Source organism: Oncorhynchus gorbuscha, linkage group LG18 (genome assembly GCF_021184085.1).
Source record: "Oncorhynchus gorbuscha isolate QuinsamMale2020 ecotype Even-year linkage group LG18, OgorEven_v1.0, whole genome shotgun sequence".
Lineage (NCBI taxonomy): Eukaryota > Metazoa > Chordata > Actinopteri > Salmoniformes > Salmonidae > Oncorhynchus > Oncorhynchus gorbuscha.
In genome coordinates, this window is record NC_060190.1 from 68,459,981 (window position 1) to 68,487,763 (window position 27,783).

General features: G+C 40.2%; 2 protein-coding genes across 3 annotated transcripts; one reads left to right on the forward strand and one right to left on the reverse strand.

The window, feature by feature from the left end:
- The first annotated feature begins 257 nt into the window (after positions 1–257).
- LOC124003273 (mitochondrial glutamate carrier 1-like) lies at positions 258–7,489 on the forward strand. Of its 2 annotated transcripts, XM_046311380.1 has the most exons (10): positions 258–403; positions 1,854–1,987; positions 2,217–2,342; positions 3,159–3,214; positions 4,569–4,659; positions 4,811–4,929; positions 5,037–5,229; positions 5,449–5,603; positions 5,713–5,788; positions 5,925–7,489. In XM_046311380.1, exons 2-10 carry the CDS (start codon positions 1,965–1,967, stop codon positions 6,082–6,084), a joined length of 999 nt encoding a protein of 332 aa, XP_046167336.1. In that variant the 5' UTR covers positions 258–403; positions 1,854–1,964; the 3' UTR covers positions 6,085–7,489. The 2 variants fall into 2 exon arrangements, with proteins under 2 accessions (XP_046167336.1, XP_046167337.1); XM_046311381.1 differs by lacking the exon at positions 258–403 and having other exon boundaries at positions 1,851–1,987.
- A 2,067-nt stretch (positions 7,490–9,556) lies between these two features.
- Positions 9,557–27,395, reverse strand: LOC124002424 (CD9 antigen-like). Its single transcript, XM_046309794.1, has 8 exons — positions 26,724–27,395; positions 22,322–22,424; positions 12,691–12,788; positions 11,992–12,066; positions 11,790–11,885; positions 11,590–11,655; positions 11,148–11,231; positions 9,557–10,996 (listed from the first exon to the last, which is right to left on the reverse strand). Exons 1-8 carry the CDS (start codon positions 26,790–26,792, stop codon positions 10,931–10,933), a joined length of 657 nt encoding a protein of 218 aa, XP_046165750.1. The 5' UTR covers positions 26,793–27,395; the 3' UTR covers positions 9,557–10,930.
- Between the last annotated feature and the right edge of the window lie 388 nt (positions 27,396–27,783).

The following is a 27,783-nucleotide window of genomic DNA, read 5'->3' on the forward strand; positions in this document are numbered from 1 at the left end:
GTGAAATAGTTCATGAACAAAAGTGAAATAAACAATAACAAATATACAGTAAACATTACACTCACAAAAGTTCCTGAAAAATAAAGACATTTCAAATGTCATATTAAGTCGATATAAAGTGTTGTAAGGATGTGCAAATAGTTAAAGTACAAAACGGAAAATGAATAAACATTGGTTGTATATACAACTAACGAAATAAAAGGACAAATGAACCGTCAATATGTAAATTTGAAAACGATGATTGGATAAATTTGAACTCTCGTTGCGACTAGTTGGCCCCGCCTTCATATTTAATTAAGTAATGGAATTTTCCAGTGTCATATAGCAAGTTTCACAACTAACGACAAGACAGACGATACTTTTACGTACTAGAACGACATATCTCATCTCACATTTATTTCAGGTGAGTGTCTTTCGCGTTATCAAATATAACTATTAGCTAATGTATCACGGGATTGACACTTCCTATGTCATCGTTCCTCAATTTCTTATAATGCATTTTTGAAAGAGTAACTGCCGCGGCTAGCTAGTTAAAGTTAGGTAGCAAGTTAACACTAGCTTGCTCTGAGTGCAATTAAACAACTTATTCGAATTTTAAGTATTATTATTATTATTATGTTTATACATAGAGAAACTTGATTAATAATCTTACAGCAACGTTATACATATACGGAAGACACTGAATGACGTTTGCCAACGTTAATTTCCGTATAAATAACAGCTAAATAACTTCGCTAATTAAGTTACCAAGTCTAGCTAAGTAAATAAGGCGCAATCGTAATGAAACATATTCTTGCTATTATTGAATAATATTACGTAATATAATAGTAGCTAGTTAAGTTAATGGATGGGGCTGGCAAAAATGTAGCTAACTAAAGCTAACCACTAATTTTGACATTTTATGCATTTAGCGGACACTCTTATCCAGAGCTATTTACAGTAGTGAGTGCATTCATTTGTATACTTGTTCGTGATGATCCCCCGTGGGAATCAAACCCACAACCCTGGCTTCGCAAGGTCCATGCTCTACTAAATGATCTAGTATGTGGTGCAATGATTCACCATACATGATATAAGCTAAAGTTTAAACCATGTTTTGAGGCTATACTGTGCAGCTTTGCTTAATATTTAAGTTCTTTGCAAACATTGGAGTAAAACAAGCTTATATTTTGGGTTCTGATGGGGTATGACAGTTGAACTAAGCTCATAAGTAATATTCTTCAACAACCAATGGCTGTGTGTGTGTGTGTGTGTGTGTGTGTGTGTGTGTGTGTGTGTGTGTGTGTGTGTGTGTGTGTGTGTGTGTGTGTGTGTGTGTGTGTGTGTGTGTGTGTGTGTGTGTGTGTGTGTGTGTGTGTATTGTGTCGTGCATATATATTGTTTAGTGTATATATATTGTGTCGTGTATATAGTGTATGTGTGAAAATTCATGTAGCAAATAAGGATTCTAGCTTTAAATTAAAGTGAAATAGCTAACTAAAGTCAACTGGTTTGGGGTGTAGTAAAGTTACAAGTTAGACTCAAGTTGAATCTTGTTCACGTCCTGACCTGGAATGTCTTTTACCCTAGCAACTGTGCCAAAGATACTGGAGTTGATGCCTCAGGGTCATGCAAACTGATGCCCAAATATAGACTTCCTGTTACTGAGCTCACTGAGTAAGATGCAGGTTGTAAACCCTCGTGATCCTTTGAGGTGTGAGTGGGTGGAGATTATCCAAGGGGCATGTATGTGCTGTATGTGTGTGGGATAGGCTTTGTGTGTATTAGGTTTAATTTTGCGTGTGTGTACTCGCGCTCAGGACTCTGACAGGCTTGTCTATATATAAATAATCTCCCTGGCCCTTCCTCTCCAGAACTCTAGCAGCAGCTCATCAGCACTTGATCTACTGACCACTACGATCAACTTACGACTAGCTAAGATATCACGGTTCCGTTCTACATCTGTTACCTATCTGAAAGTTACCATGGCTCACCAGCAGCAGATCAGGTACTGTAACTGTGGCTTTCTCTCATCTGTCTTGAGCTTCTTTCACTTTTTTACTCAATATATGCAATATCTAGAGAGTTGCTTAGTTTTTCTTTCCAGTGTTAGTAACCCAGGAAAATGTTTTCATAAATGTATCCTTCCTTTGTTTTATCTATTTCAAGTGCCTTGAAGGTGTGTGTGTGTGTAATGCCAATCTGAACCTAATCTCAAACAGTTTTATTTTTTCCAGCCTTCCCGCTAAACTGATCAATGGTGGTATTGCTGGCATTGTTGGGGTCACCTGTGTGTTTCCCATCGACCTTGTAAAGACCAGGTTACAGAACCAGAGGCAAGGTCATCAGATCTACAAGAACATGTGAGTCTGTCCTCCCTTTTCATGTCATGCTGTGTGGCTGCATAGCTAAATCTTGATAGTTACATTTATTTGACCGTTTTTAAAAACACCACAAAGGACATGGAACTACACTAATATGGGATATCTTGATGTGCGGCTGCTGTCGTGAGAGCATATACTTGTGCCTTCGGCTTTGAGTCCCATGTCTGTGACGACCGACTGCCGTCATTGGCTCATTCTTCCTGTTGAGTAATCCTGAGGAATGTGTGAGGGGAGTGGAAATTTCCCTTTGCTCTGTGCACCCATTCAGTTGGCATCTCCACCTAAACCCCTTGATGTTACTTAGTTCTGACTGTCTGTTTTATCTATAGGCCTGGTGCAGTAATTGTGTAACTGGCGATTATGGATTGTCCATCATGAAAAAATAGTTGACAATTTACCTGATAGCAGCAAATGGATATAAGCCTGGTTTACATCAAACAGCTTATATAAGCAGAGACGAGGGGAGGCAAAACTAGGCAGTTCTAGAATTTTGTGGAACAGATATCTGACTGAAGACTGACGTCTAGGCATTAAAAAGATTGACACTTGTGGTCGAGTCCGCTTCCGCCATAACATGGACTCTTTACAACGTGATGAGACTTTTGTTGCTATTGTAACAGTTCTAAACGGTGACTGTAGTCATTTGCCTGACAAATAACCTTTACCAAAAAGTCCATTACTGTCACAGCCCCACCTACACGAACGAGTAGGTGGATCTGCTCCCTCGCGAGCCCGAAGGAAGAAGACGTTGTGATAAATTTCCCTCATTCTGACATGTTGTGTTTTCTCTCTTAGGCTGGACTGCCTCGTTAAGACTGTTCGATCAGAAGGATACTTTGGCATGTATAGAGGTAAGTCATTACATGTTTTGTCCTAGTTTTATAGTACGGGTTCTATATTTAGTCAACAAGGGGGTTATTAGTGAAATTGTGTCCGATTTGTAGGAAAATTATTTTAAGCTATAACTGATTTGGATTTAATTATTTGCTTCAAGTGAAAGCAGTCAAGTTGCTGTTCAATCACAATCAATGCAGTAGTTTCTCATTATTGATATCAGTAATTATATTCTGATGTGATCTCAAAAGTTGATTGATTGTCACTGCATTGTACTTATGTAGTGATGTTTAAATGCATCATTAGAAATTGGCTTGTTTCTTTGTACTCATTTATTTAGATTTGAATGAATGACAAATGGTAGAATATTCTCCAAACCTTTTAAAAGCGAATGGTCTAATTTTCAATTGATGACCTGATTGATGCAATGTTCACAGTGAAATGCATTACTTTAGCTGTACTGAAACTAAATACTGTATGAAACACATTTGTGTTGGGCAACATCATGTACATAGATAGCCTAGTGTCTTTTGTGGAGAGGCGGTTGGAGTTAATTTTATGGGACTCCATTTGTGTGAGGAATGCTGTTTTTTCCATGTTACAGACCTGGGTCCCCCTGGGAAATTGAACGGCTAGCCGATATGGCACAGCCACACTGAAGGCAAATCATTTAATGGTTTTTACAATAATGCTTTATTTCAACGAGGCAAACATTTCCCATTTGTTCAAAATTTTGCTCCTTCATGTCTTCATATCAGTGAACCTGTTCTTTCTGCTTTCGACTCCTTTCGCTTACTGACTTTTCGCCAACACTTGTGACCATTGCCAAACAATGCTCTTGTGAAAATGCATGTCGTAGTAATGGCGGCTAAGGTGACTTTCATTCTCGTCTATCCATTTCCCACTGGCATGTAGGCTAGCCTATGTCTTCATGTAAATTCTTCTTCCCACATTTCTTTTCTTAAGAGAAGTTGGTCTTCCAGTAGATTAGCCTAAGCTTTTTTCATATTCTCCTGGAACTTACTGTCTTCTTTGCATCCCCTTCTCTAGTGTTGTCTGATCTCTGTTCACATTCCTGTTCTGCTTGCTTCTCATGTTTCTCATGTTTTAATGTAACTCATTAGGTTGACTTATGCTTGAAATAATCCCCCTCCATGATCATGCCAGAGCAGCCATCCTGTGTGCTTCTTGTCTATTTAATTTAGAAACGTGTGTATTAGATTGCTAGCTATTACTGTACAGTCAATGGCATTGCATACTTAAATGGATCGATGATGGCGGGGAATGTTTTTATTTGTAACATTTCCTTGTAAACACATTTTGATGTATGATTTTTAAGGTTTGACTAATGTTCAATTGTTTTATCTTCAGGTGCTGCTGTGAATCTGACCTTGGTCACTCCTGAGAAGGCCATCAAACTAGCTGCAAATGACTTCTTCCGCCAGCATCTTAGCAAAAATGGGTAAATTACAGTTTGCATTTTGGACAGTGAAGACGGTAGATTTAAGAGTACAGTGTAGCTAATAGATATATATAATGAAGTGTCCAACTAGTCATTGAAGAGACCAATCCTATCCCATGGATGCTTTCTAACCTCTGACTCCTTGTTGCAGGAAAGGATTGACGGTGTTTAAGGAGATGTTGGCAGGTTGTGGTGCAGGCATATGCCAAGTTGTCATTACGACTCCTATGGAAATGCTTAAGATTCAACTTCAGGACGCAGGGAGGCTAGGTAAGCAAGTACACCGTATTGATTGATGGAAGTTATGTTACATGTTATTCCTACAGTGGCAAATATATCTTGTGCAAGTAATATTCATGTCTTTTTGTTCCTCCCAGCGGCTCAGCAGAGAATGCCAGCCATGAAGTCTCCTACTAAGCTGGCTGCCACTAGCACAGTGCTGAGCAGGTCCTACAACGTGGGGCCCAGTCCTGCAGCCAGGGCAGTGTCTGCTACCCAGATTGCCCGGGACCTTCTGCACACACAAGGCATCCAGGGCCTCTACAAAGGCCTCGGGGCCACCCTCATGAGGTAAGGGCTTCTTACACATTCATGTAAAGTCAAAGGCCTGAAGTCATTTTTATTGGTGCTGCTAGGCTATACAAATTGGAATAGCTTTGGATGTCATAAGGTGAATGCACCAATTTGTAAGTCGCTCTGGATAAGAGCGTCTGCTAAATTACTTAAATGTAAATGTAATGTCTTTAGAAAACAGATTTACAAACCAGTAAAATACTTCTTGTCTTTCAGAGATGTTCCCTTCTCCATGGTCTACTTCCCACTGTTTGCCCACCTTAACCGGCTGGGCCAGCCATCTCGAGATGAATCCGCACCCTTCTACTGGGCTTTCTTGTCTGGCTGTCTGGCTGGCTCCATTGCAGCTGTGGCAGTCAATCCTTGTGATGGTGAGTCTGGAATCTGTCTCCATTTGTGACGCACTTCTATTAAGCTAGCGGATGGGTATTTTTTTTTTTTTTTTTTTCTGGTCTAACAAGTTCCCGTTCTTTATTTCAGTTGTAAAAACGAGATTGCAGTCTCTGAGCAAAGGGGCCAACGAGGAGAGCTACAATGGTGTGGTTGACTGCGTCAGGTAGAGAGTCACTCTTTAATCATGCTATTCCCTGACTTTGAACTCTTTGCAACTTTACAACCAGTGTGCTCTAAAAATGGATTTACACACATTCCTGAAATTCAAGCAGTGTTTTATTTCCTTTCTCTCCCTGCAGTAAGATCATGCGTAAGGAGGGTCCCTTTGCCTTTCTGAAGGGAGCAGGATGCAGGGCGCTGGTCATCGCTCCTCTCTTCGGCATTGCACAGGTCATGTACTTTATTGGCATCGGAGAGTTCATCCTGGACCAGTCACCTTTCAACTACTTGTCTGCATGAGACAAGACCAATACTACCTGGCTGTGCATGGGACTTTCTCACACGTTACATGAAGAAGTATCTCAGCAAAATACTGGCAGCTATATTCCGTCAGTATTTGGTACAGAAAAAATAAACTACGTAAGACTGAGGTGTCTGTCAGCTTTGGATCCTAGAAAAGAGAAAATTAAAAAAAAACTTCTATAGTTCTTGACTTCCTGTATGGTCTAACAGTTGTACTGCACTTCCTCCAAATATTTTTCTGGCTTATTTAATGGGCTGTGAACAACGATTGCACTTGAAGTTGTCAGTTTGCTGAACTGCGGACCGTGAAGTGCAGCAGTGGCACTGGCTGGGGAGTCTCCCTGGTTCCTCTCCCTCTGTGAGGGGCCATTTCAACACAAACAACAACTGAAAGTTTTTTTCATCATTTTTTTATTTTCTTTATCCATTGTTAATCTAAAAAGATATTTGATCATTTATGATTCCACTTTTGTGCTGTTGGTTGAATGCCATAGTGTGGTGTAAAGATGTGTATAGGTCACAGGAGGTTGGTGGCACCTTAATTGGGGAGGACGGGCTCGTGGTAATGGCTGGAGTGGTGTCAAATACACACTTGGTTTCCATGTGTTTAATTCCATTTGTTCCATTCCAGACATTATGAGCCGTCCTCCCCTCAGCCTCCATTTGTGAAGGTATTTCATAGCCTCTGTCATGTTTTTGCAGTCATGTGATTTTAAGCGATCAGTCTGACACAATTGAATTGTTAATTTAACTGGTCGATTGAGAAGGCTAAAGAAACACGTTAGAATTCGCTTTTTAACGTTTTTTTTCAAAAGAAATCTCTTCAACTCGCATTTCACTGAGGTTTAGTTTGAGACTGAGGGACCAAGCACCTAGGGGTTATTCCACAGCTAAACCTCATGGTTCGTTGCCACAGACACTCACATCTTAGTTTATTTTTTTACATTTTAAATACTTGACTCATTTATATTATGCATATTTATACATACATATACAGTAAGGTTGTGAAGTGGTCTGTTACTTCAGGGCTATAGACAAAAGTTCAATTTTAGTTTATGGCCATAATTTTGTTTATTTTATTAATGACATGCCCCTAAATGTAATGCACATGGTTTTGTATTTGCCTTAGCTGAGTGGATTGGCATTTTTGTCAAGACTGACTGAGCCTGCCAAATAGCATCACCGACGCTATCTGCACCAGGTCATCTAACAAAGGAAATGATTGTTACATCACTTTATGTTGTATGTCTAATTTTGATTTGTATGTATTTAAGTGATGCCCAGGTTGACACACAACCTGCAGTCCTGACTGTTATATCCACGGGACAGGCAGGTTTAGGTTCATGCAATGTGTGGATGAAGGGCGGGTTGAATAAAGAGAACAATGTATTTAAAAAAAATCCATACATGTATACTTCTTGTGCAGTTCATCTAGTTTACATTGAGGTTTAACGCACTTGACTTAACACGCAGCACCATAACGTTATGACACTCATTACCATGTCATAATACACATATGCACAAAAGTATGTGGACACCCCTTCAAATTAGTGGATTTGGCTATTTTGGCCACAGCTGTTGCTGACCGGTGTATAAAATCGAGCACACAGCCATGCAATCTCCATAGACAAACATTGGCAGTAGAATGGCCTCACTGAAGAGCTCAGTGACTTTCAACGTGGCACCGTCATAGGATGCCTCCTTTCCAACAAGTCAGTTGGTCAAATGTCTGCCCTGCTAGAGCTTCACCGGTCAACTAAGTGCTGTTAGTGTGAAGTGGAAATGCCTAGAAGCAACAACGGCTCAGCCGTGAAGTGGTATGCCACACAAGCGCTGGACAGCGAAGGGCTGAAGCACAAAAATTAATCTGTCCTCAGTTGCAACACTCACTACCAAGTTCCAAACTACCTCCGGAGCAACGTCATCATAACAACTGTTCGTTGGGAGCTTCATGAAATTTGTTTCCATGGCCAAGCAGCCGCACACATGCCTAAGATTCCCATGCTCAATGCCAAGCGTTAGCTGGGGTGGTGTAAGCTCGCCACCATTGGACTCTAGCAGTGGAAACCCGTTCTCTGGATTGATGAGTCACTTCACCATCTGGCAATCCGACGGTCTAATCTGGGTTTGGCGAATGCCAGGAGAACGCTACCTGCCCCAATGCAGTGCCAACTGTAAAGTTTGGTGTAGGAGGAATAATGGTCTGGGGCTGTTTTTCATAGATCGGGCTTGTCCCCTTAGTTCCAGTGAAGGGAAATCTGAATGCTACTGCATACAATTACATTCTAGACGATTCTCTGCTTCCAACTTTGTGGCAACATTTTGGGGAAGGCCCTTTCCTGTTTCAGCATGACAAGACCCCGTGCACAACGCAAGATCCATACAGAAGTGGTTTGTCGAGATCGTGTGGAAGAACTTGACTGGCCTGCACAGAGCCCTGACCTCAACCCCATTGGGATGAATTGGAACGCCGACTGCAAGCCAGACCTAATCTCCCAACATCAGTGCCTGACCACATTAATGCTCTTGTTAATGAATGGAAGCAAGTCCCTGCAGCAATGTTCCAACATCTAGTATAAAGCCTTCCCAGAAGAGTGGAGGCTGTTATAGCAGCAAAGGGGGGACCAACTCCATATTAATGCCCATGATTTTGGAATGAGATGTTCGACGAGCAGGTGTCCACATTCTTTTGGTTTTGGTCATGTAGTTTATGTCATAACAGCTGACATAATATGGTCATAACACCTGTTGTGACATATGTGTTATTTTATGGCTGGTTATGACACCTACATAAGTGTCAAAACCCATATATATTCAAATGTGTTTTTTCCCTGCCAAAAAGTTTCCTTTCGTTTGAAAGTTTGTTAAGTCCTTTTTTCATGTTCATGTTTTTTTCATCATACAAGAATCATTATGACATCATAATCATATAAACCAGACAGGCCTGTCATGTGCATGCCCTTATGTCAGTCATCAGTCAAAAAGCGGGTGTCTTGTCCTGCTCCTGAAATCTGTTCCTGCGTTCATCCCTGTCATCAGAAAGAGAGCATTGGGGTAGGTGCTAGTCTGGGTAGGTGCTAGTCTGACAGCAATGTGTGCCCAATTTCAGAAGATGTTCTATAACATAAACATGCTGTTGAAGAGTAGGCTATGGTGTAATGGAATGTTTTGCGTTGTGTGGTAGGTTTTGACACACTTATGTAGGTGTCATAACCAGTCATAAAATAACGCAATATATGTCACAACAGGTTCAAATATATGTGTCATAACAAGTTATGTCAGCTGTTATGACATATTATGACATGGTTATTATGACCGTTTCATAATGTGTTATGATGCTGGGTGTCCGGTAGTGTTACCAGTTTTTGATTATTTTTTACCTGGCATTAGTGCGTAAACCTAAGCTTTGGGGTCACCTGTATGTTAAAACTTAATTTGTCAATAAATAAATGTTCAAGCGAAGAATGGGAACTGTACAGTGCATTTTCTATATTTGCTGGTTGGGGTCGGGCATCAGATTTGACCATTATCACATATAGTCAGGCGGTTGCAGATGGGTGAACAATCAACTGACCCCCACATCCCTAATGTTTGTCAAATACAGCTAATAGCTTTCTGCTATTAACTAGGTTAAATAGTCTAATTTCTTTTAGCTTTCTCACGGGAGATCCATGAACATTTAAATAGGATAAAAACAGATCTCATTTTACCAAATGGACATGCTGATAAAATACAAGCGTTCAATGTCTTTTTTGTTTGACATTATTAGCATACATAACCTGGATCTACAACCGTGTGGGCCAACTGTGTGCATTCATTCAAAAATATACACTAACTCACTGGAACAGTTCACACGTGTTCTCTGAGGCCTCGCCCAGGACACTGCAAAAAGGCTTGAACATCCAGACTTCAGGTTGGACATTAAAATAATGACAGTACAGTGCTTCATAAAATGTAGCTGCTTCCTGACACAGAATATTAATGACAAAAGTTCTTCAGAATGTTTGTCAAGTTGAAATCAGCTCTTTTCCAAAACAAGGTGCAGGGTCTGCTTGTAGCAGAGCAACACTATGCTGACAGGCCAAGCAAAGGAAAACAACATACAATTTGATAATAGAATATGCAGCTGTGGTAGGAATAGATTGCTTGGGCTTGTCTATACAAAGATACACATTTGAGACATTTAGTGAGTAATGATGCATACAGTAGGTATGATGCATGCAGTAGGTGCAAGTCCCAACAACAGTTATGTAAAACTCAATGACTGAAGTTAAGATTACTGACCTAAATACAACTTTACAAGCAGACAACGTACGACTACAGTAGCTCTGTACACAAAATTAACCCTTGAACTGAGGTTACAAGACATTGAATAAATAATGTTAAAAACAGCACACAAAGGAGTTTGTATACAGCAATGCTCCTCAGCCATCACATTCCTGCGTCAAAGAGGAAGACGGTACATGAACATGGCAGTGTTAGAGGATGAGAACCATGGGGGATGTCTCAGAGTAGTGCCAGATGCTGAGCCACGTTGTGCTTGGAGAGGAGTGCAGTAAGAGGCCAGTTATTCAGGTCACCGAGATGCCAGAGGAGAGAGAGGGGTTCTGGTCTAACTGCCTCTGTCCAGTGGACGGGGAAATCCCTGTCAACATTTCAGTGTGTGATATCACACCCGCACCACTAAATTGGGACTTGAATGTTTGTGTTAAAAAGGGCTCCCCTGTCCTCCATCCCAGATGTGATGTACCCTCCTTGTTCAGGCATTGTGATTATAAAGGGCTGGTGAGTCGGTATTAAGCCTGCAGGGTGGGAGGGGTAAGGCTGGAGCTACTGGCTCTTTCTAGATCACCTCCCTGTTGTTCCGAATTGCACAGCAGAGGACCATACTGAAGATCATACCAATGACCTGAGGAGAGAACAAAAAACTATATTAGTTGACTAGAAGCTTGTAATACAGTTTTCTGCAGATTTTTGGAAATGTTTTGTAAATAATGATATAATGAGTTACCATATGTAACATAATGTAATTTGTGCCTGAGTGTCAGTAAGACTCTTACCATTACACCTGCAACACCAATCCCCACATATCCGATAATGTAGAGCTTTTCATTGAAAAAGTCCGTTATTGCATTCAGACAGTTCTGGAAACACACATAGCATAATGTCACTTACAATACCTTTATTCACTTTTTCTTAATAAGAGAACATTAGGGTATCTTCATTAGCCTCTATAGAGCACACAATATCTCTGAAACCCATGATCTAAGCACAGCTATAGGTACTACTGTACTATAACTAGCCTATAAAACTAGATATTAATAATCTAATTTGAAATTAGGTAAAATAGTTAACAGCCGGCCTAAAGTAATGGCTATCAGACAGTAAAGGAGACAAGAAGTGGAACTACGTTAAACCATGTTGTTTTCAATGGTGTTATACTGCCACCTAGAGGAATATATGATACTGCAGCAGGAGAGCACAAAGAAGAGTTGTTTGTACTTTTAGGTCTTCATCACCAGGAAGACACAGAGACGGGTTAGTCACGGAGTCCCCACAACAATTCAGCTACAAATGGAAATAAAACAGAATATAACAAATATATATAGCATATCAAAACATAGAAATGGACAACATTGACAATGTGACATGTTTCAATAAGTACTTAATGAGAGCATACAGAAAACAGTAGTTTAACTCACAACAGTGTGGTAAATTGCTGCTATTGCCGTCCGGTTGGCATTTTCAGAACCTTCTGAAATAGATTTACTGTAGAACTTTTGAACATCTTCAATGATCTAAAACATAGATTAAGGATGAATTCAAATTAGTCAGAGATTGCAGTATCAATAAATTGTCCTTCATTTAAGTTTAATATCAGAACATTGATTGGAGTGGATATACCTTGTCTTTGCTCATGAATCCAAACACACCTGCAGCAACCTCTGCACCAACGATTACAAGAAGGCAGGCAAAGAACTGCAAAACAGAGAGGGCAGTGACATATTAAGCCAATAAGGCCTGAGAGGGTGTGGTATATCACCAATATACCACAACTAAGGGCTGTTCTAATGCACAATGCAATGCGGAGTGCCTGGATACAGCCCTCAGCCGTGGTATATTGGCCATATACCACAAACCCCTGAGAAGCCTTATTGCTGTTATAAACTGGTTACTAACATAACGAAAGCAGTAGAAAGAAATGTTGTCATACCCATGGTATACCGTCTGATATACCACGGCTGTCAGCCAATCAGCATTCAGGGCTCGAACCACCCAGTTCATTTTAATGCATAGCCTACCATACAGTATCCTGTACATATGGCCAGGAGTTTTCCCAGATCAGGACATATGGTTAGTAACAACTCAGGGCCTGCTGACAGTATACTCATAAGAGAAGCCCACCAGGCACACACTGGTGGAACCAATATTGTTTTCACATCAGTTCAATGAAATTATGATGACCCAACGTGGAATAGACATTGCATTGACATCTGTGCCCAGTGGGAGGCTTGTGTTGACTCAAAATGGTTGGGTAGAGCTAAGATAAAATTGCATTCCACTGAACAGGTACCTAAGGTAAAACTCCCACCAATTACCCACCGACGCAAGGAGACACTGTGACTCCTTCACAGCTCCACAGCAACCAAAGAATCCCACCAGCGTCATTCCCCCACCTGCACCAATCAGTATGTACACGGCTGAGGAGAGATAGACAGAGAGTGAGTGGGGGGGTTCAGTGAATCAACAGATGGTGACAGTTCAGTGAATCAACAGATGGTGACAGCATTAACAAAGATTGTTGCACATGGACCAAACCATGCAGCAACACAATCTAGATAACTGCAAACTGAAGTGTAGGAATATCCCGTATATAATACAGCTAACATGTTAACATTCTGAAGTGTAGGAATATCCCGTATATAACACAGCTAACATTCTGAAGTGTAGGAATATACCGTATATAACACAGCTAACATTCTGAAGTGTAGGAATATACCGTATATAACACAGCTAACATGTTAACATTGTGAAGTGTAGGAATATACCGTATATAATACAGCTAACATGTTAACATTCTGAAGTGTAGGAATATCCCATATATAACACAGCTAACATTCTGAAGTGTAGGAATATACCGTATATAACACAGCTAACATGTTAACATTCTGAAGTGTAGGAATATCTCGTATATAATACAGCTAACATGCTAACATTCTGAAGTGTAGGAATATCCCGTATATAACACAGCTAACATTCTGAAGTGTAGGAATATCCCGTATATAACACAGCTAACATTTTGAAGTGTAGGAATATCCTGTATATAACACAGCTAACATTCTGAAGTGTAGGAATATCCCGTATATAATACAGCTAACATGCTAACATTCTGAAGTGTAGGAATATCCCGTATATAACACAGCTAACATTCTGAAGTGTAGGAATATACCGTATATAACACAGCTAACATTCTGAAGTGTAGGAATATCCCGTATATAATACAGCTAACATGTTAACATTCTGAAGTGTAGGAATATCTCGTATATAATACAGCTAACATGTTAACATTCTGAAGTGTAGGAATATCCCGTATATAACACAGCTAACATTCTGAAGTGTAGGAATATCCCGTATATAACACAGCTAACGTGTTAACATTCTGAAGTGTAGGAATATCCCGTATATAACACAGCTAACATTCTGAAGTGTAGGAATATCCCGTATATAACACAGCTAACATGTTAACATTCTGAAGTGTAGGAATATCCCGTATATAACACAGCTAACATGTTAACATTCTGAAGTGTAGGAATATCCCGTATATAACACAGCTAACATTCTGAAGTGTAGGAATATCCCGTATATAACACAGCTAACATGTTAACATTCTGAGCTAACATTTCTGAAGTGTAGGAATATCCCGTATATAACACAGCTAACATGTTAACATTCTGAAGTGTAGGAATATCCCGTATATAACACAGCTAACATTCTGAAGTGTAGGAATATCCCGTATATAACACAGCTAACATTCTGAAGTGTAGGAATATCCCGTATATAACACAGCTAACATGTTAACATTCTGAAGTGTAGGAATATCCCGTATATAACACAGCTAACATTCTGAAGTGTAGGAATATCCCGTATATAACACAGCTAACATGTTAACATTCTGAAGTGTAGGAATATCCCGTATATAATACAGCTAACATGTTAACATTCTGAAGTGTAGGAATATCCCGTATATAACACAGCTAACATTCTGAAGTGTAGGAATATCCCGTATATAACACAGCTAACGTGTTAACATTCTGAAGTGTAGGAATATCCCGTATATAACACAGCTAACATTCTGAAGTGTAGGAATATCCCGTATATAACACAGCTAACATGTTAACATTCTGAAGTGTAGGAATATCCCGTATATAATACAGCTAACATGTTAACATTCTGAAGTGTAGGAATATCCCGTATATAACACAGCTAACATTCTGAAGTGTAGGAATATCCCGTATATAACACAGCTAACATGTTAACATTCTGAAGTGTAGGAATATCCCGTATATAACACAGCTAACATTCTGAAGTGTAGGAATATCCCGTATATAACACAGCTAACATGTTAACATTCTGAAGTGTAGGAATATCCCGTATTAACACAGCTAACATTCTGAAGTGTAGGAATATCCCGTATATAATACAGCTAACATGTTAACATTCTGAAGTGTAGGAATATCCCGTATATAACACAGCTAACATTCTGAAGTGTAGGAATATCCCGTATATAATAACAGAAGTGTAGGAATATCCCGTAACATTCTGAAGTGTAGGAATATCCCGTATATAATACAGCTAACATGTTAACATTCTGAAGTGTAGGAATATCCCGTATATAACACAGCTAACATTCTGAAGTGTAGGAATATCCCGTATATAACACAGCTAACATTCTGAAGTGTAGGAATATCCCGTATATAATACAGCTAACATGTTAACATTCTGAAGTGTAGGAATATCCCGTATATAACACAGCTAACATTCTGAAGTGTAGGAATATCCCGTATATAACACAGCTAACATTCTGAAGTGTAGGAATATCCCGTATATAACACAGCTAACATGTTAACATTCTGAAGTGTAGGAATATCCCGTATATAACACAGCTAACATTCTGTTAGGAATATCATTAACACAGCTGAAGTGTATCCCGGCTAACATAACATCTGAAGTGTAGGAATATCCCGTATATAACACAGCTAACATGTTAACATTCTGAAGTGTAGGAATATCCCGTATATAACACAGCTAACATTCTGAAGTGTAGGAATATCCCGTATATAACACAGCTAACATTCTGAAGTGTAGGAATATCCCGTATATAACACAGCTAACATGTTAACATTCTGAAGTGTAGGAATATCCCGTATATAACACAGCTAACATTCTGAAGTGTAGGAATATCCCGTATATAACACAGCTAACATTCTGAAGTTTAGGAATATCCCGTATATAACACAGCTAACATGTTAACATTCTGAAGTGTAGGAATATCCCGTATATAACACAGCTAACATTCTGAAGTTTAGGAATATCCCGTATATAACACAGCTAACATGTTAACATTCTGAAGTGTAGGAATATCCCGTATATAATACAGCTAACATGTTAACATTCTGAAGTGTAGGAATATCCCGTATATAACACAGCTAACATTCTTCTGAAGTGTAGGAATATCCCGTATATAACACAGCTAACATTCTGAAGTGTTAACATTCTGAAGTGTAGGAATATCCCGTATATAACACAGCTAACATTCTGAAGTGTAGGAATATCCCGTATATAACACAGCTAACATGTTAACATTCTGAAGTGTAGGAATATCCCGTATATAATACAGCTAACATGTTAACATTCTGAAGTGTAGGAATATCCCGTATATAACACAGCTAACATTCTGAAGTGTAGGAATATCCCGTATATAATACAGCTAACATGTTAACATTCTGAAGTGTAGGAATATCCCGTATATAACACAGCTAACATTCTGAAGTGTAGGAATATCCCGTATATAACACAGCTAACATGTTAACATTCTGAAGTGTAGGAATATCCCGTATATAACACAGCTAACATTCTGAAGTGTAGGAATATCCCGTATATAACACAGCTAACATGTTAACATTCTGAAGTGTAGGAATATCCCGTATATAACACAGCTAACATTCTGAAGTGTAGGAATATCCCGTATATAATACAGCTAACATGTTAACATTCTGAAGTGTAGGAATATCCCGTATATAACACAGCTAACATTCTGAAGTGTAGGAATATCCCGTATATAATACAGCTAACATTCTGAAGTGTAGGAATATCCCGTATATAATACAGCTAACATGTTAACATTCTGAAGTGTAGGAATATCCCGTATATAACACAGCTAACATTCTGAAGTGTAGGAATATCCCGTATATAACACAGCTAACATGTTAACATTCTGAAGTGTAGGAATATCCCGTATATAACACAGCTAACATGCTAACATTCTGAAGTGTAGGAATATCCCGTATATAACACAGCTAACATGCTAACATTCTGAAGTGTAGGAATATCCCGTATATAACACAGCTAACATGCTAACATTCTGAAGTGTAGGAATATCCCAGCTATATAACACAGCTAACATGCTAACATTCTGAAGTGTAGGAATATCCCGTATATAACACAGCTAACATGCTAACATTCTGAAGTGTAGGAATATCCCGTATATAACACAGCTAACATGTTAACATTCTGAAGTGTAGGAATATCCCGTATATAATACAGCTAACATGTTAACATTCTGAAGTGTAGGAATATCCCGTATATAATACACCTAACATGTTAACATTCTGAAGTGTAGGAATATCCCGTATATAACACAGCTAACATTCTGAAGTGTAGGAATATCCCGTATATAATACAGCTAACATGTTAACATTCTGAAGTGTAGGAATATCCCGTATATAACACAGCTAACATGCTAACATTCTGAAGTGTAGGAATATCCCGTATATAACACAGCTAACATGTTAACATTCTGAAGTGTAGGAATATCCCGTATATAATACAGCTAACATGTTAACATTCTGAAGTGTAGGAATATCCCGTATATAATACAGCTAACATGTTAACATTCTGAAGTGTAGGAATATCCCGTATATAACACAGCTAACATTCTGAAGTGTAGGAATATCCCGTATATAATACAGCTAACATGTTAACATTCTGAAGTGTAGGAATATCCCGTATATAACACAGCTAACATGTTAACATTCTGAAGTGTAGGAATATCCCGTATATAATACAGCTAACATGTTAACATTCTGAAGTGTAGGAATATCCCGTATATAATACAGCTAACATGTTAACATTCTGAAGTGTAGGAATATCCCGTATATAACACAGCTAACATTCTGAAGTGTAGGAATATCCCGTATATAATACAGCTAACATGTTAACATTCTGAAGTGTAGGAATATCCCGTATATAACACAGCTAACATGTTAACATTCTGAAGTGTAGGAATATCCCGTATATAATACAGCTAACATGTTAACATTCTGAAGTGTAGGAATATCCCGTATATAATACAGCTAACATTCTGAAGTGTAGGAATATCCCGTATATAATACAGCTAACATGTTAACATTCTGAAGTGTAGGAATATCTCGTATATAATACAGCTAACATGTTAACATTCTGAAGTGTAGGAATATCCCGTATATAATACAGCTAACATTCTGAAGTGTAGGAATATCCCGTATATAATACAGCTAACATTCTGAAGTGTAGGAATATCTCGTATATAATACAGCTAACATGTTAACATTCTGAAGTGTTCGATGTGGAAAATACAGGAGCTGAAAGGAGATGCAAAATCCTGACAGTTGTGAAAAGTGACATTAAAACAAGGTACTTTTCCACTTCAAAGTGCTAATTGCACATTATTCAAAGTGCCTCTCGGTTGATTGAATATATTTTGCATACCCTGAATATCTTGGTGTTGCTAAGGTAATCCAACGCACATCTTTGCTGAACTTGCAGCAGTACATTTCTCTACAAGGTCTCTCATCAACACAACACTCATTTTCAGAGGCATGTAGATGTCGTTAGCTGCTCCACCCCTGCATGAGCAACATTACCCCTCTCAACACAAGGAGTAGGAAAGATAATCACCTCCCCTCACTACCAGCCCTGTGATGTCCCCCCCACTAAAAGCCATGTGATGTCCCCCCCTCCATCACTACCAGCCCTGTGATGTTCCCCCCCACTAAAAGCCCTGTGATGTTCCCCCCTCACTATCAGCCCTGTGATGTCCCCCCACTAAAAGCCCTGTGATACCCCCCCCACTAAAAGCCCTGTGATGTTCCTCCCCACTCACTATCAGCCCTGTGATGTCCCCCAACTAAAAGCCCTGTGATGATCCCCCCACTAAAAGCCCTGTGACGCCCCCCCTCACAACCAGCCCTGTGACGCCCCCTCCCTTACTACCAGCCCTATGATGTCCCCCTCCCTCACTACCAGCCCTGAGCCCCCCCCACACCCCTCACTAGCAGCCCTGTGGTGCCCTCCCACACCCCTCACTACCAGCCCTGAGGCCCCCCCCTCACTACCAGCCCTGTGGTGCCCCCCACACCCCTCACTACCAGCCCTGTGGTGCCCTCCCACACCACTCACTACCAGCCCTGAGGTCCCCCCCCCCCCACACCCCTCACTACCAGCCCTGTGGTGCCCCCCACACCCCTCACTACCAGCCCTGTGGTGTCCTCCCACACCCCTCACTACCAGCCCTGAGGTCCCCCCCCACACCCCTCACTACCCCTCCCCCCACCCATTACTACCAGCCCTGTGGTATCCCCACCACACCCCTCACTACCAGCCCTGTGGTGCCCTCCCATACTCCTAACTTCAAGCCCTGTGTTGCCTTCCTACACCTCTCATTACCAGCCCTGTGATAGGCTAGTAATAGTACACCAGGGCAGTCCCCATACTTCGTGTTCAGGGCTTAATCAATGACACAGGCAGGAACTGCTATGGCTGCCTAATTAAACCACATTGGGGCTGTGGTGCGCTAAGGTTGTTTTCGTTGCTTAAGAACAATAGACAGGAGGTGTGGCGAAACAGTCCGCTGTGGCTGCGCTGTGGTTGGGGGAGGAAACTGGGAACAAGAGGGCTGGCTGAGCTCAAAGCTTATCTCCTGCTTAGCAATGGAAAACACCATGAGACAAGACAGGTGCCTTGCTTTACACAAACAAAGCTAGCGACGTTGATAAGAGAGGCCTTCCCAACACATGTACAGGACTCATCCTTATCGATATCTGCCATATCTAAGCATTTGCACTTCTGTGTTGGCCCAGCATTGGTGGAGGATAGCAATGGGCAATGCAAATCTTTGAGAGTTCAGTGTGCAAATCTACTGTGGCTGCTCCCCATAGGCTTGTCTCAGCTTAGACAGACACAGAAGTGACAGAATGGAAAGTGAATCATCCGTAGAGAATGCTGCATATTGCCCCTCTATGTTATCTCTGTCTGTTCAGTCTGGTCTTGTCTCGTCGGGACAGCTGCAATATGGCCTTTCTCTCTCCTATGGTTCTTATGCAGCCCAAGATAATATGTGTCCTCTGTTGCCATGGCAATATGATAAAATAATGATCAATCGTAGTGATTTTTGTTGTTGTTGTTGCAACGTCTCCACATTAAATGTGAAATTAAATGGATAAGAACACATGGTTATGCATGTATTGTTGGCTACAGCCAATACACTCTTAGAAGAAAATAAAGTGCTATCTAGAACCTAAAAGGGTTCTTCGGCTGTCTCCCTAAGAGAATGCTTTTTTGTTCCAGGTAGAAGCCAAAGGGGTTCTGTTCTACCTGGAACCAAAAAGGGTGTTCCTATGGGGATAGCGGAAGAACCCTTTTGGAACTCTTTTTTTCTAAGAGCATATTACCAAACTCAGAAGTCACCATGTTGGGTAAGAAGCTCTCTTTGTGCCACATGGTTTGGATGCCCAGGCAAGCGCTGGTATGACATTTGCATTGAAAGCCACAATTAACTTGATAGTGTTATCATAAACAGCTACATTGCATACATCATCCCAAAGCTTGGGGGTCTATCCAGATCTTCTTTTACTGCATTTAAATAGGATTAAATCAAGAAGTTGACACCAGATGTCAATATCACACTGTGCAATGAATGATGCACTGTTTGATGATATCATGACTTTCTGGCTGATGGGAGTGGCGGTCACTAGGAGACTGTAGCCTCTGAGCACCCTGAGGACAGCAGCCGACTGGGTGAAGGCATGGTGAAGAGCTGATGAAGTGAAGTCACCATTTGAGGTCATGCTCTAAGTGGGAGTAACAAGAATAGGCTGCATTCTACTCATTTCCATGGTGGAGACCCATTGAGAGAGATGCTATTGTATGGAACACTGAACTGAAGTGTACTTAATACTGAACGTTGAGAGGCATTGTGTGAATGTTATTGTTATCGTTTTCATATAATTGGACGCTCAGGAAAATGCCCCTCCAAGCACTTTCTCTTCAAAGAGCTCATGTGGGAAATATGTTTGTTGTTGCAAGAATAAACCTGTGATTATGTCCTAAAAGGGGATGATGACCCACAGGCAATTGAGTGCTGACTCTAATAGAATAAGCCATCAAAAAGTTAAGATTCCTGTCATAGCATATACACTGAGTGACATAGACTGACCAGGTGAATCCAGGTAAAAGCTGATGTCACTTGTTAAATCCACTTCAATCAGTGTAGATGAAGGGTTGAAGACAGGTTAAAGAAGGATTTTTAAACATTGAGACATGGATTGTGTACACAACTTTCAAAAGTTTGGGGTCACTTAGAAATGTCATTCTTTGTCCATTAAAATAACATCAAATTGATCAGAAATACAGTGTAGACATTGTTAATGTTGTAAATTACTATTGTAGCTGGAAATGGGATGCTGGCCTTCTAGGCAGAGTTCCTCTGTCCAGTGTCTGTGTTCTTTTGCCCATCTTAATCTTTTCCCTTTATTGGCCAGTCTGAGATTCAACTTTTTCTTTGCAACTCTGCCTAGAAGGCCAGCATCCCAGAGTCGCGTCTTCACTGTTGACGTTGAGACTGGTGTTTTGAGCCTGTAATCGAACCCACAAATGTTGACGCTCCAGATACTCAACTAGTCTAAAGAAGCACAGTTTTATTGCTTCTTTAATCAGCAAAACAGTTTTCAGCTGTGCTAATGTAATTGCAAAAGGGTTTTCTAATGATTAATTATCCTTTTCAAATTATAAACTTAGATTAGCTAACACAACGTGCCATTGGAAAACAAGAGTGATGGTTGCTCATAATGGGCCTCTGTACGCCTATGTAGATATTCCATACAAAATCTGCCGTTTCCAGCTACAATAGTAATTTACAACATGAACAATGTCTCCACTGTATTTCTGATCAATTTGATGTTATTTTAATGGACAAAAAATAAATTTTCCTTAAAAACAAGGACATTTCTAAGTGACCCCAAACTTTTGAACGGTAGTGTACTGTATGTGTGCCATTCAGAGGGTGAATGGGCAAGACAAACCAATTAAGTGCCTTTGAACGGGGTATGTTAGTAGGTGCCAGGCGTACTGGTTTGAGTGTGTCAAGAATCACAACGCTGCTGGGTTTTTCACACAACAGTTTCCCATGTGTATCAAGAATGGCCCACCACCCAAAGGACATCCAGCCAACTTGACGACTGTGGGAAGCATTGGAGTCAACATGTGTTGTGAAACGCTTGACACCTTGTTGAGTCCATGCCGACGAACACAGGCTGTTCTGAGGGCAAAAGGGGGTGCAACTTTAGATCAGGAAGGTGTTCTTAATGTTTTATACACTCAGTGTATGTTCCTGTGAGATTAAAACAGGACCAGGTTGATGGGAAATGCTTCAACAAACACAAAGATAGCCACGCATTAAATACTGTACTTCAAACGTATTCCTACCCTAGTGAACATTGTAGGTAGCTGGGCTGTGTTCCGTACAAGGCAATGTAAGGACATTTTTTGAAAACCTTTTTTGAAACTGAGGAGATGTTAGCATTTTGCTATGGTTATGTTATGCCATACTAAACACGAGACTGGTAACTAATTCCAGTAGAACAGTTGGGAGGGTGTTCAGCTGATCTGGGCACCTGGTCTCACTGTGAACTGGACTCACCTATGAAGAAGGTCTCAGGCGCTTCCTCTCCAGTCAGGAGCTGGACTGTCTCTGGGTCAAACCTCAGCCATAATCCCACTGCCAACACAAATGAGCCACACAGCTGGGGTGCAGAAAAGGAGAGATCAAGCATAAACATACACCAATATTCACTGTATAACATTTAGTGGAAATAAATAAATACATGAATTAATTAATCATCAACATTGTTATACAGATATTCACTGTTTAACAATGCAACACATTGACAATCAATTAACCCATTCTGCACAATATTGTATACATTCCTTTTTTTAATGTCATCATGAACCATTAAACCTTTATTAGAGCATGATGTTGCATACTATAGATGAGATTCAGACTGACTGGTGTCTATTAATAATATCATTGTCTGGAGTTGACCTTGAGAACAGATCAGGACAGCACTGATCCCCATGACAGCCTTACCAGATACACAGTGGTATTCCATCCGTGTGCTGCCTGGCCTTACATAGAGGCTGAGCAGATACTCTTGGGCAGACGCTTCAATAAAACATTGTACTCAGAAAAAAAACAACTGTCAAAAATGGCTGTTTTCATTAAAAGGAACAGCCAGTACGAAAATAATTGACTTCACAACTAACCACAGCCCTAGTGTGTCCTCTGTGTCCCATTAAAAAGACACACACCATAACCAGTTGTTTTCAACTGTTACTGCACATAGTGGAAATCTAATGGTATAATGTTGAAATAAAAAAGTGACACATGCTAACTAGTCCGCTTTTAACCTCTGGGGCCTTTGGCCTTCAGAGCACCATGTAGAGGGGCAGCCAAAGCAGACACGGCCCCAAGACGCTGACCTAAGGTCAGTGTTACATTTTAAACCCCTAATGGGGATGCATAAGCAGAGGGATAGGCAGAGGGTAAACTAATCCTACATCTGTGCCTAGAGCTAACACCTAGACAGGACAGCCCGTGGTGTCTCAGCCTCAAGCTGTGTCCACTATGACCCCGCTCTCTTTGGCTTTCTCCTCACCACTATGACCCCGCCCTCTTTGGCTTTCTCCTCACCACTATGACCCCGCCCTCTTTGGCTTTCTCCTCACCACTATGACCCCGCCCTCTTTGGCTTTCTCCTCACCACTATGACCCCGCCCTCTTTGGCTTTCTCCTCACCACTATGACCCCGCCCTCATTGGCTTTCTCCTCACCACTATGACCCCGCCCTCTTTGGCTTTCTCCTCACCACTATGACCCCGCCCTCATTGGCTTTCTCCTCACCACTATGACCCCGCCCTCATAGGCTCAGCTCACAACGCTGCTGCTTTTGTCTCATAACTGGGCACAAAGGGCTGTTGTCTGACGAAGTGACACCACTCTGGGGACGACCAATTGTCTTACCGTGGGCAGAGAGCTCTAGATCGTAAAGTTGAGAATAGAGATACTCTAATATCCATAATATTACGTATATCATCAAGAACAATGTATTTGTATTTCAGTTTCAGAAATGTGACACATTGGTCAAAAATTTTACTTTTAGAAAACAATATGAAAACAGGTTAAAAACTTCATATATGAACACATATCTTAGCAATGTGACAACAATTGTTAGATGTTATCTGATAGCATTGTTCCCCTATTCTTCGGGTAAAGGCCTAAAAGTCCATTAGCAAATTGGCATGGAAACCCGATGTTTCGGGCAGAAATGAGCGTTTCCTCTCATAACCTCTACAAGCCAGAATGTTGAATAAAATAATATTTTAACGTACTGTACAGGTTGTCCATACAGTTGGTCCTTTTGGCCGGTAAGAATGTGAGACATTATATCCTACGTTTTTTAAAGCGCTGGCAATGCGTTCAGATTTCTGTCACCTGCAGCATGTAAACACGTGCATGTGCTCGGCAAGTATGCATGCATCTTGTTCATGTATTTTATCTTGCTTTGCTTTATCTTGGCCAGGTCGCAGTTGTAAATGAGAACATGTTCTCAGCTGGCCTACCTGTTTAAATAAAGGTGAAATCAAAAAATACAAATAATGCATTTTAAGAATTTATCCGCACTGTATGTTTGATAGCTAGCTAGCCAGCTTTAGAGGAATGATTCCATAAATGTTTCACATTCACTGCTAATAGTCTGAGTCGATAATCACCCACGCCCACAAATTGAGGGAAACAAACATTTTTTTCCCATTGACCCCCAGTGTAAAAGAGCCAACTTCATAGCTAATTTTCTGCTATACAGAAATAACAAAACGTGCCGAAAAGCTGTTGTTCCAGCAGGTAAAAAATCCCGACCTGCGGTTCACAATGCTCCTATATAGGGAAATAGGGCCTGCGAGAAGAGCCGTGGAGCTTCAGGCTATTCAGAGTGGGATAGTGGGAAATGTGGTGACCCGGTGTCCCAGTAGGACACACGTAGCTATGAGTGTGGAAAACACTTACTGTTCCGGTTGGTAGCTAGCTAACACTCACTCACGTGGCTGCTAGCACCATCATGAAAAGGGGCATGAGGGAAGCCCTATCGTATTACGTTTAGGTAGTGAGAACACCTGAGAGCAGGCACTGCTGAATGTTATCTTTAGAAATGTTGGACTTTTCTTAAATGTAATTTTGTTATTGACTAAAAGAAGCAGACAAGAAAATTGTGTTTGAAAAAGGTCATGTGGTTGTTTCCCCACTGGCAGGTAGGGCCGCAACGTTCTATCTAATACCGACTGGGACTACAGTGGTTCTTCCTTTAAAAGTTGTGTCGTACTGCAGCACAGCTTGCGGGCAGCCGCAGAATTCTATGGCATGTTATTTTAGTGTCAGCCATTGTTGCCATTAATGCTAGTTAGTGCTAGTTTAAACACCAGAGGGCATCTTTGAGAAGCATTTGACTGTTTTTAATATTGCTGAACTAGAGAATTTAAAACCTTTGTTTTGTAAGATCATAGTATATGGGATTGATTTTAAGAAGTTTATCCCAACATTCCATTTAAAAAATGCAGTCCATCCACAGCCATACACTGGCTGAAATCAGTTGATGATGGGACTTAGACAAGTTGTAAATGCAACAAGTACTGATATTGTATTATATAATAGCACTCACAGCTTTCCAATGAAACAAAACATGGAGACATGTATGGTCTGTTTACATATTTTAGGCTATCTGTTGGAAAATTGGTATAAAACCCGTGGAAACTATTTTAATATTGTAGGTTGACGATAATTATATTACACAATTTCTGATATATCACATGCCTTACTTTTATTTTCCTACATAAGAAAAATCAAGATTATGTCTCTACTGCCATTCATTCCAATTAGACAATTAGACAGGTTTGGATGTCTCCCTGACCAATATGGCTGCCTTTTCCACACCATTCTGGAACTATGAGGTTTTATGACAAATCCCATCTAGTTATTTAATAGGATCTCTATTATCATTGATAGCTATGTTGGAAATATAGAAACAAACTGCAGTTCTGCAACAAATTCATAGGCCTATGCTATGTTTGACTCCCATCAGGGAATAACAGTTTCTACAGCAACATATTTTCTTTTTTCAATTTTCTTGTCACTTTTTGACACACACACACACACACACACACACACACACACACACACACACACACACACACACACACACACACACACACACACACACACACACACACACACACACACACACACACACACACACACATATCAAAAAGTGTGTGTATCAAAAAGTGACAAGAAAATTGAAAAAAGATTGAAAAAAGAAAATATGTTGCTGTAGAAATGTATATATATATATATGTATATATGTGTGTATATATATATATATTTTTAACTTTAGTTTATTTAGTAAATAATTTCTCAACTCTATTTCTTGAACGTTATTGTTGGTTAAGGGCTTGTTAAGTAAAGCATTTCACGGTAAAGTTTACACCTGTTGTATTCGGCGCATGTGACAAATACGATTTGATTTGAAAATGTAATTTGAACATACTTTTTGCAGACATATAATAGTTGTCAACATAGTTAATTCACACATTTTGTTGACATTACACATGAAATTCAGATGGTACAATGTGCCACATCATGGTTAAAGAAGGATGAGAATAGAAAGAGAGCGTGTGTACAGTACTTGTGTGTATGTGTGAGGAAGTCCTATCTCATCCGTCAGAATAAGACTACTATTGGTAACAACATACGTGGAAAAAATAAACGAGTTATATTTATAAAAAAACAGATAACATTGCAGAGACAGATCTAAAACGAAATGAAGTTTCCCCCCAGACCTAGATAAGAATATAAATGAATCGGTTTCAACCAGCGTGAGAGATTCACTTGCTGCAAAATGCATCCGCAATCACGATTAATTATGCACACATGCAACCTTGTTTATGATTGAATAACTGTATATTAATTTATCAATAGTAGGACCAACACTTACCCATAATATGAAGTTGAAAACGAAAAGGAGATATTTCACGCATTTCATCCCACCTTGCACTTTACTCATGATTCCAGAGGCTTTTTTTAGTCCTAGATCCTAATACAAGATCAAGAAGAGAGTGAGACTGTTAAAAATGTGGGTTGGAAATAACTGGACATCAACCGTACAACCCGCGCCGCAGTCTCAAAATGATTGCAGGAGCCAAAGATTTTTAAGGAAACCAAGATAGACCAGAACTTGTCATTTCCAATGACAACAAATGAGTCCGAGTGGGCAGAACAAGCAAGGAGCAGAGCCAAGCACGCGCTAGAAATATCCTATTGGCACGTTCTAGTTAACATCTGCATATTTCCTTTACGGAACGCCTAAACAACTCGATTTTTACAAACTTTTGAAAATGGTAAGGCTACAAAACTTAGTCCGTCCCGTTCATAACAGATTCTAGTTTTGGGAACAGAAAATGTATTGAGATTAAATGTTTAATTGATTAAAAGATTTGCAAAATGTCGGCCAAAATCCATATCGTTCCAACTTCTCCCCCAGCCCGCCAGTATGCCATATTTGGTAGTGAGTGGAACCGCACACCGGATGCTTCACATTTATACATCCAGTGAAATATCTGTCTCATTGTTATATCTGTAGAGGAATTTTACGCAAGTTGTCGGACTGCCCATTTTCTGTCATTGACTCGTGAGTGTAGAGATGAATCAGATAGCTGGGTTAGTTGACAACGTCACGAAAAGGATATGGACACTTTAATGGGGTAATAATTTCTTGTTGCGATTATGGATGACCAGGTAGCTAGCTATCAACAATGACACGAAACTGCCATGTGGGGAATCGTAATTGACTCGTCTCAGCTAGTTTCATCTTGTTATTTATACAATTTCTTGTTTTGAGGTGTTTTGACAGGCAAAAAAATCTGTAGCTATCTACCAACAACTGCAAACTGTATTTGAGCGACAACAAGTGCTCATTGTGTAAATGTATATATGTTTCCAATAAACATTGGAGAAAAAATATAGTTTATATTTTGTCAACAATCTAAACCGGTTTT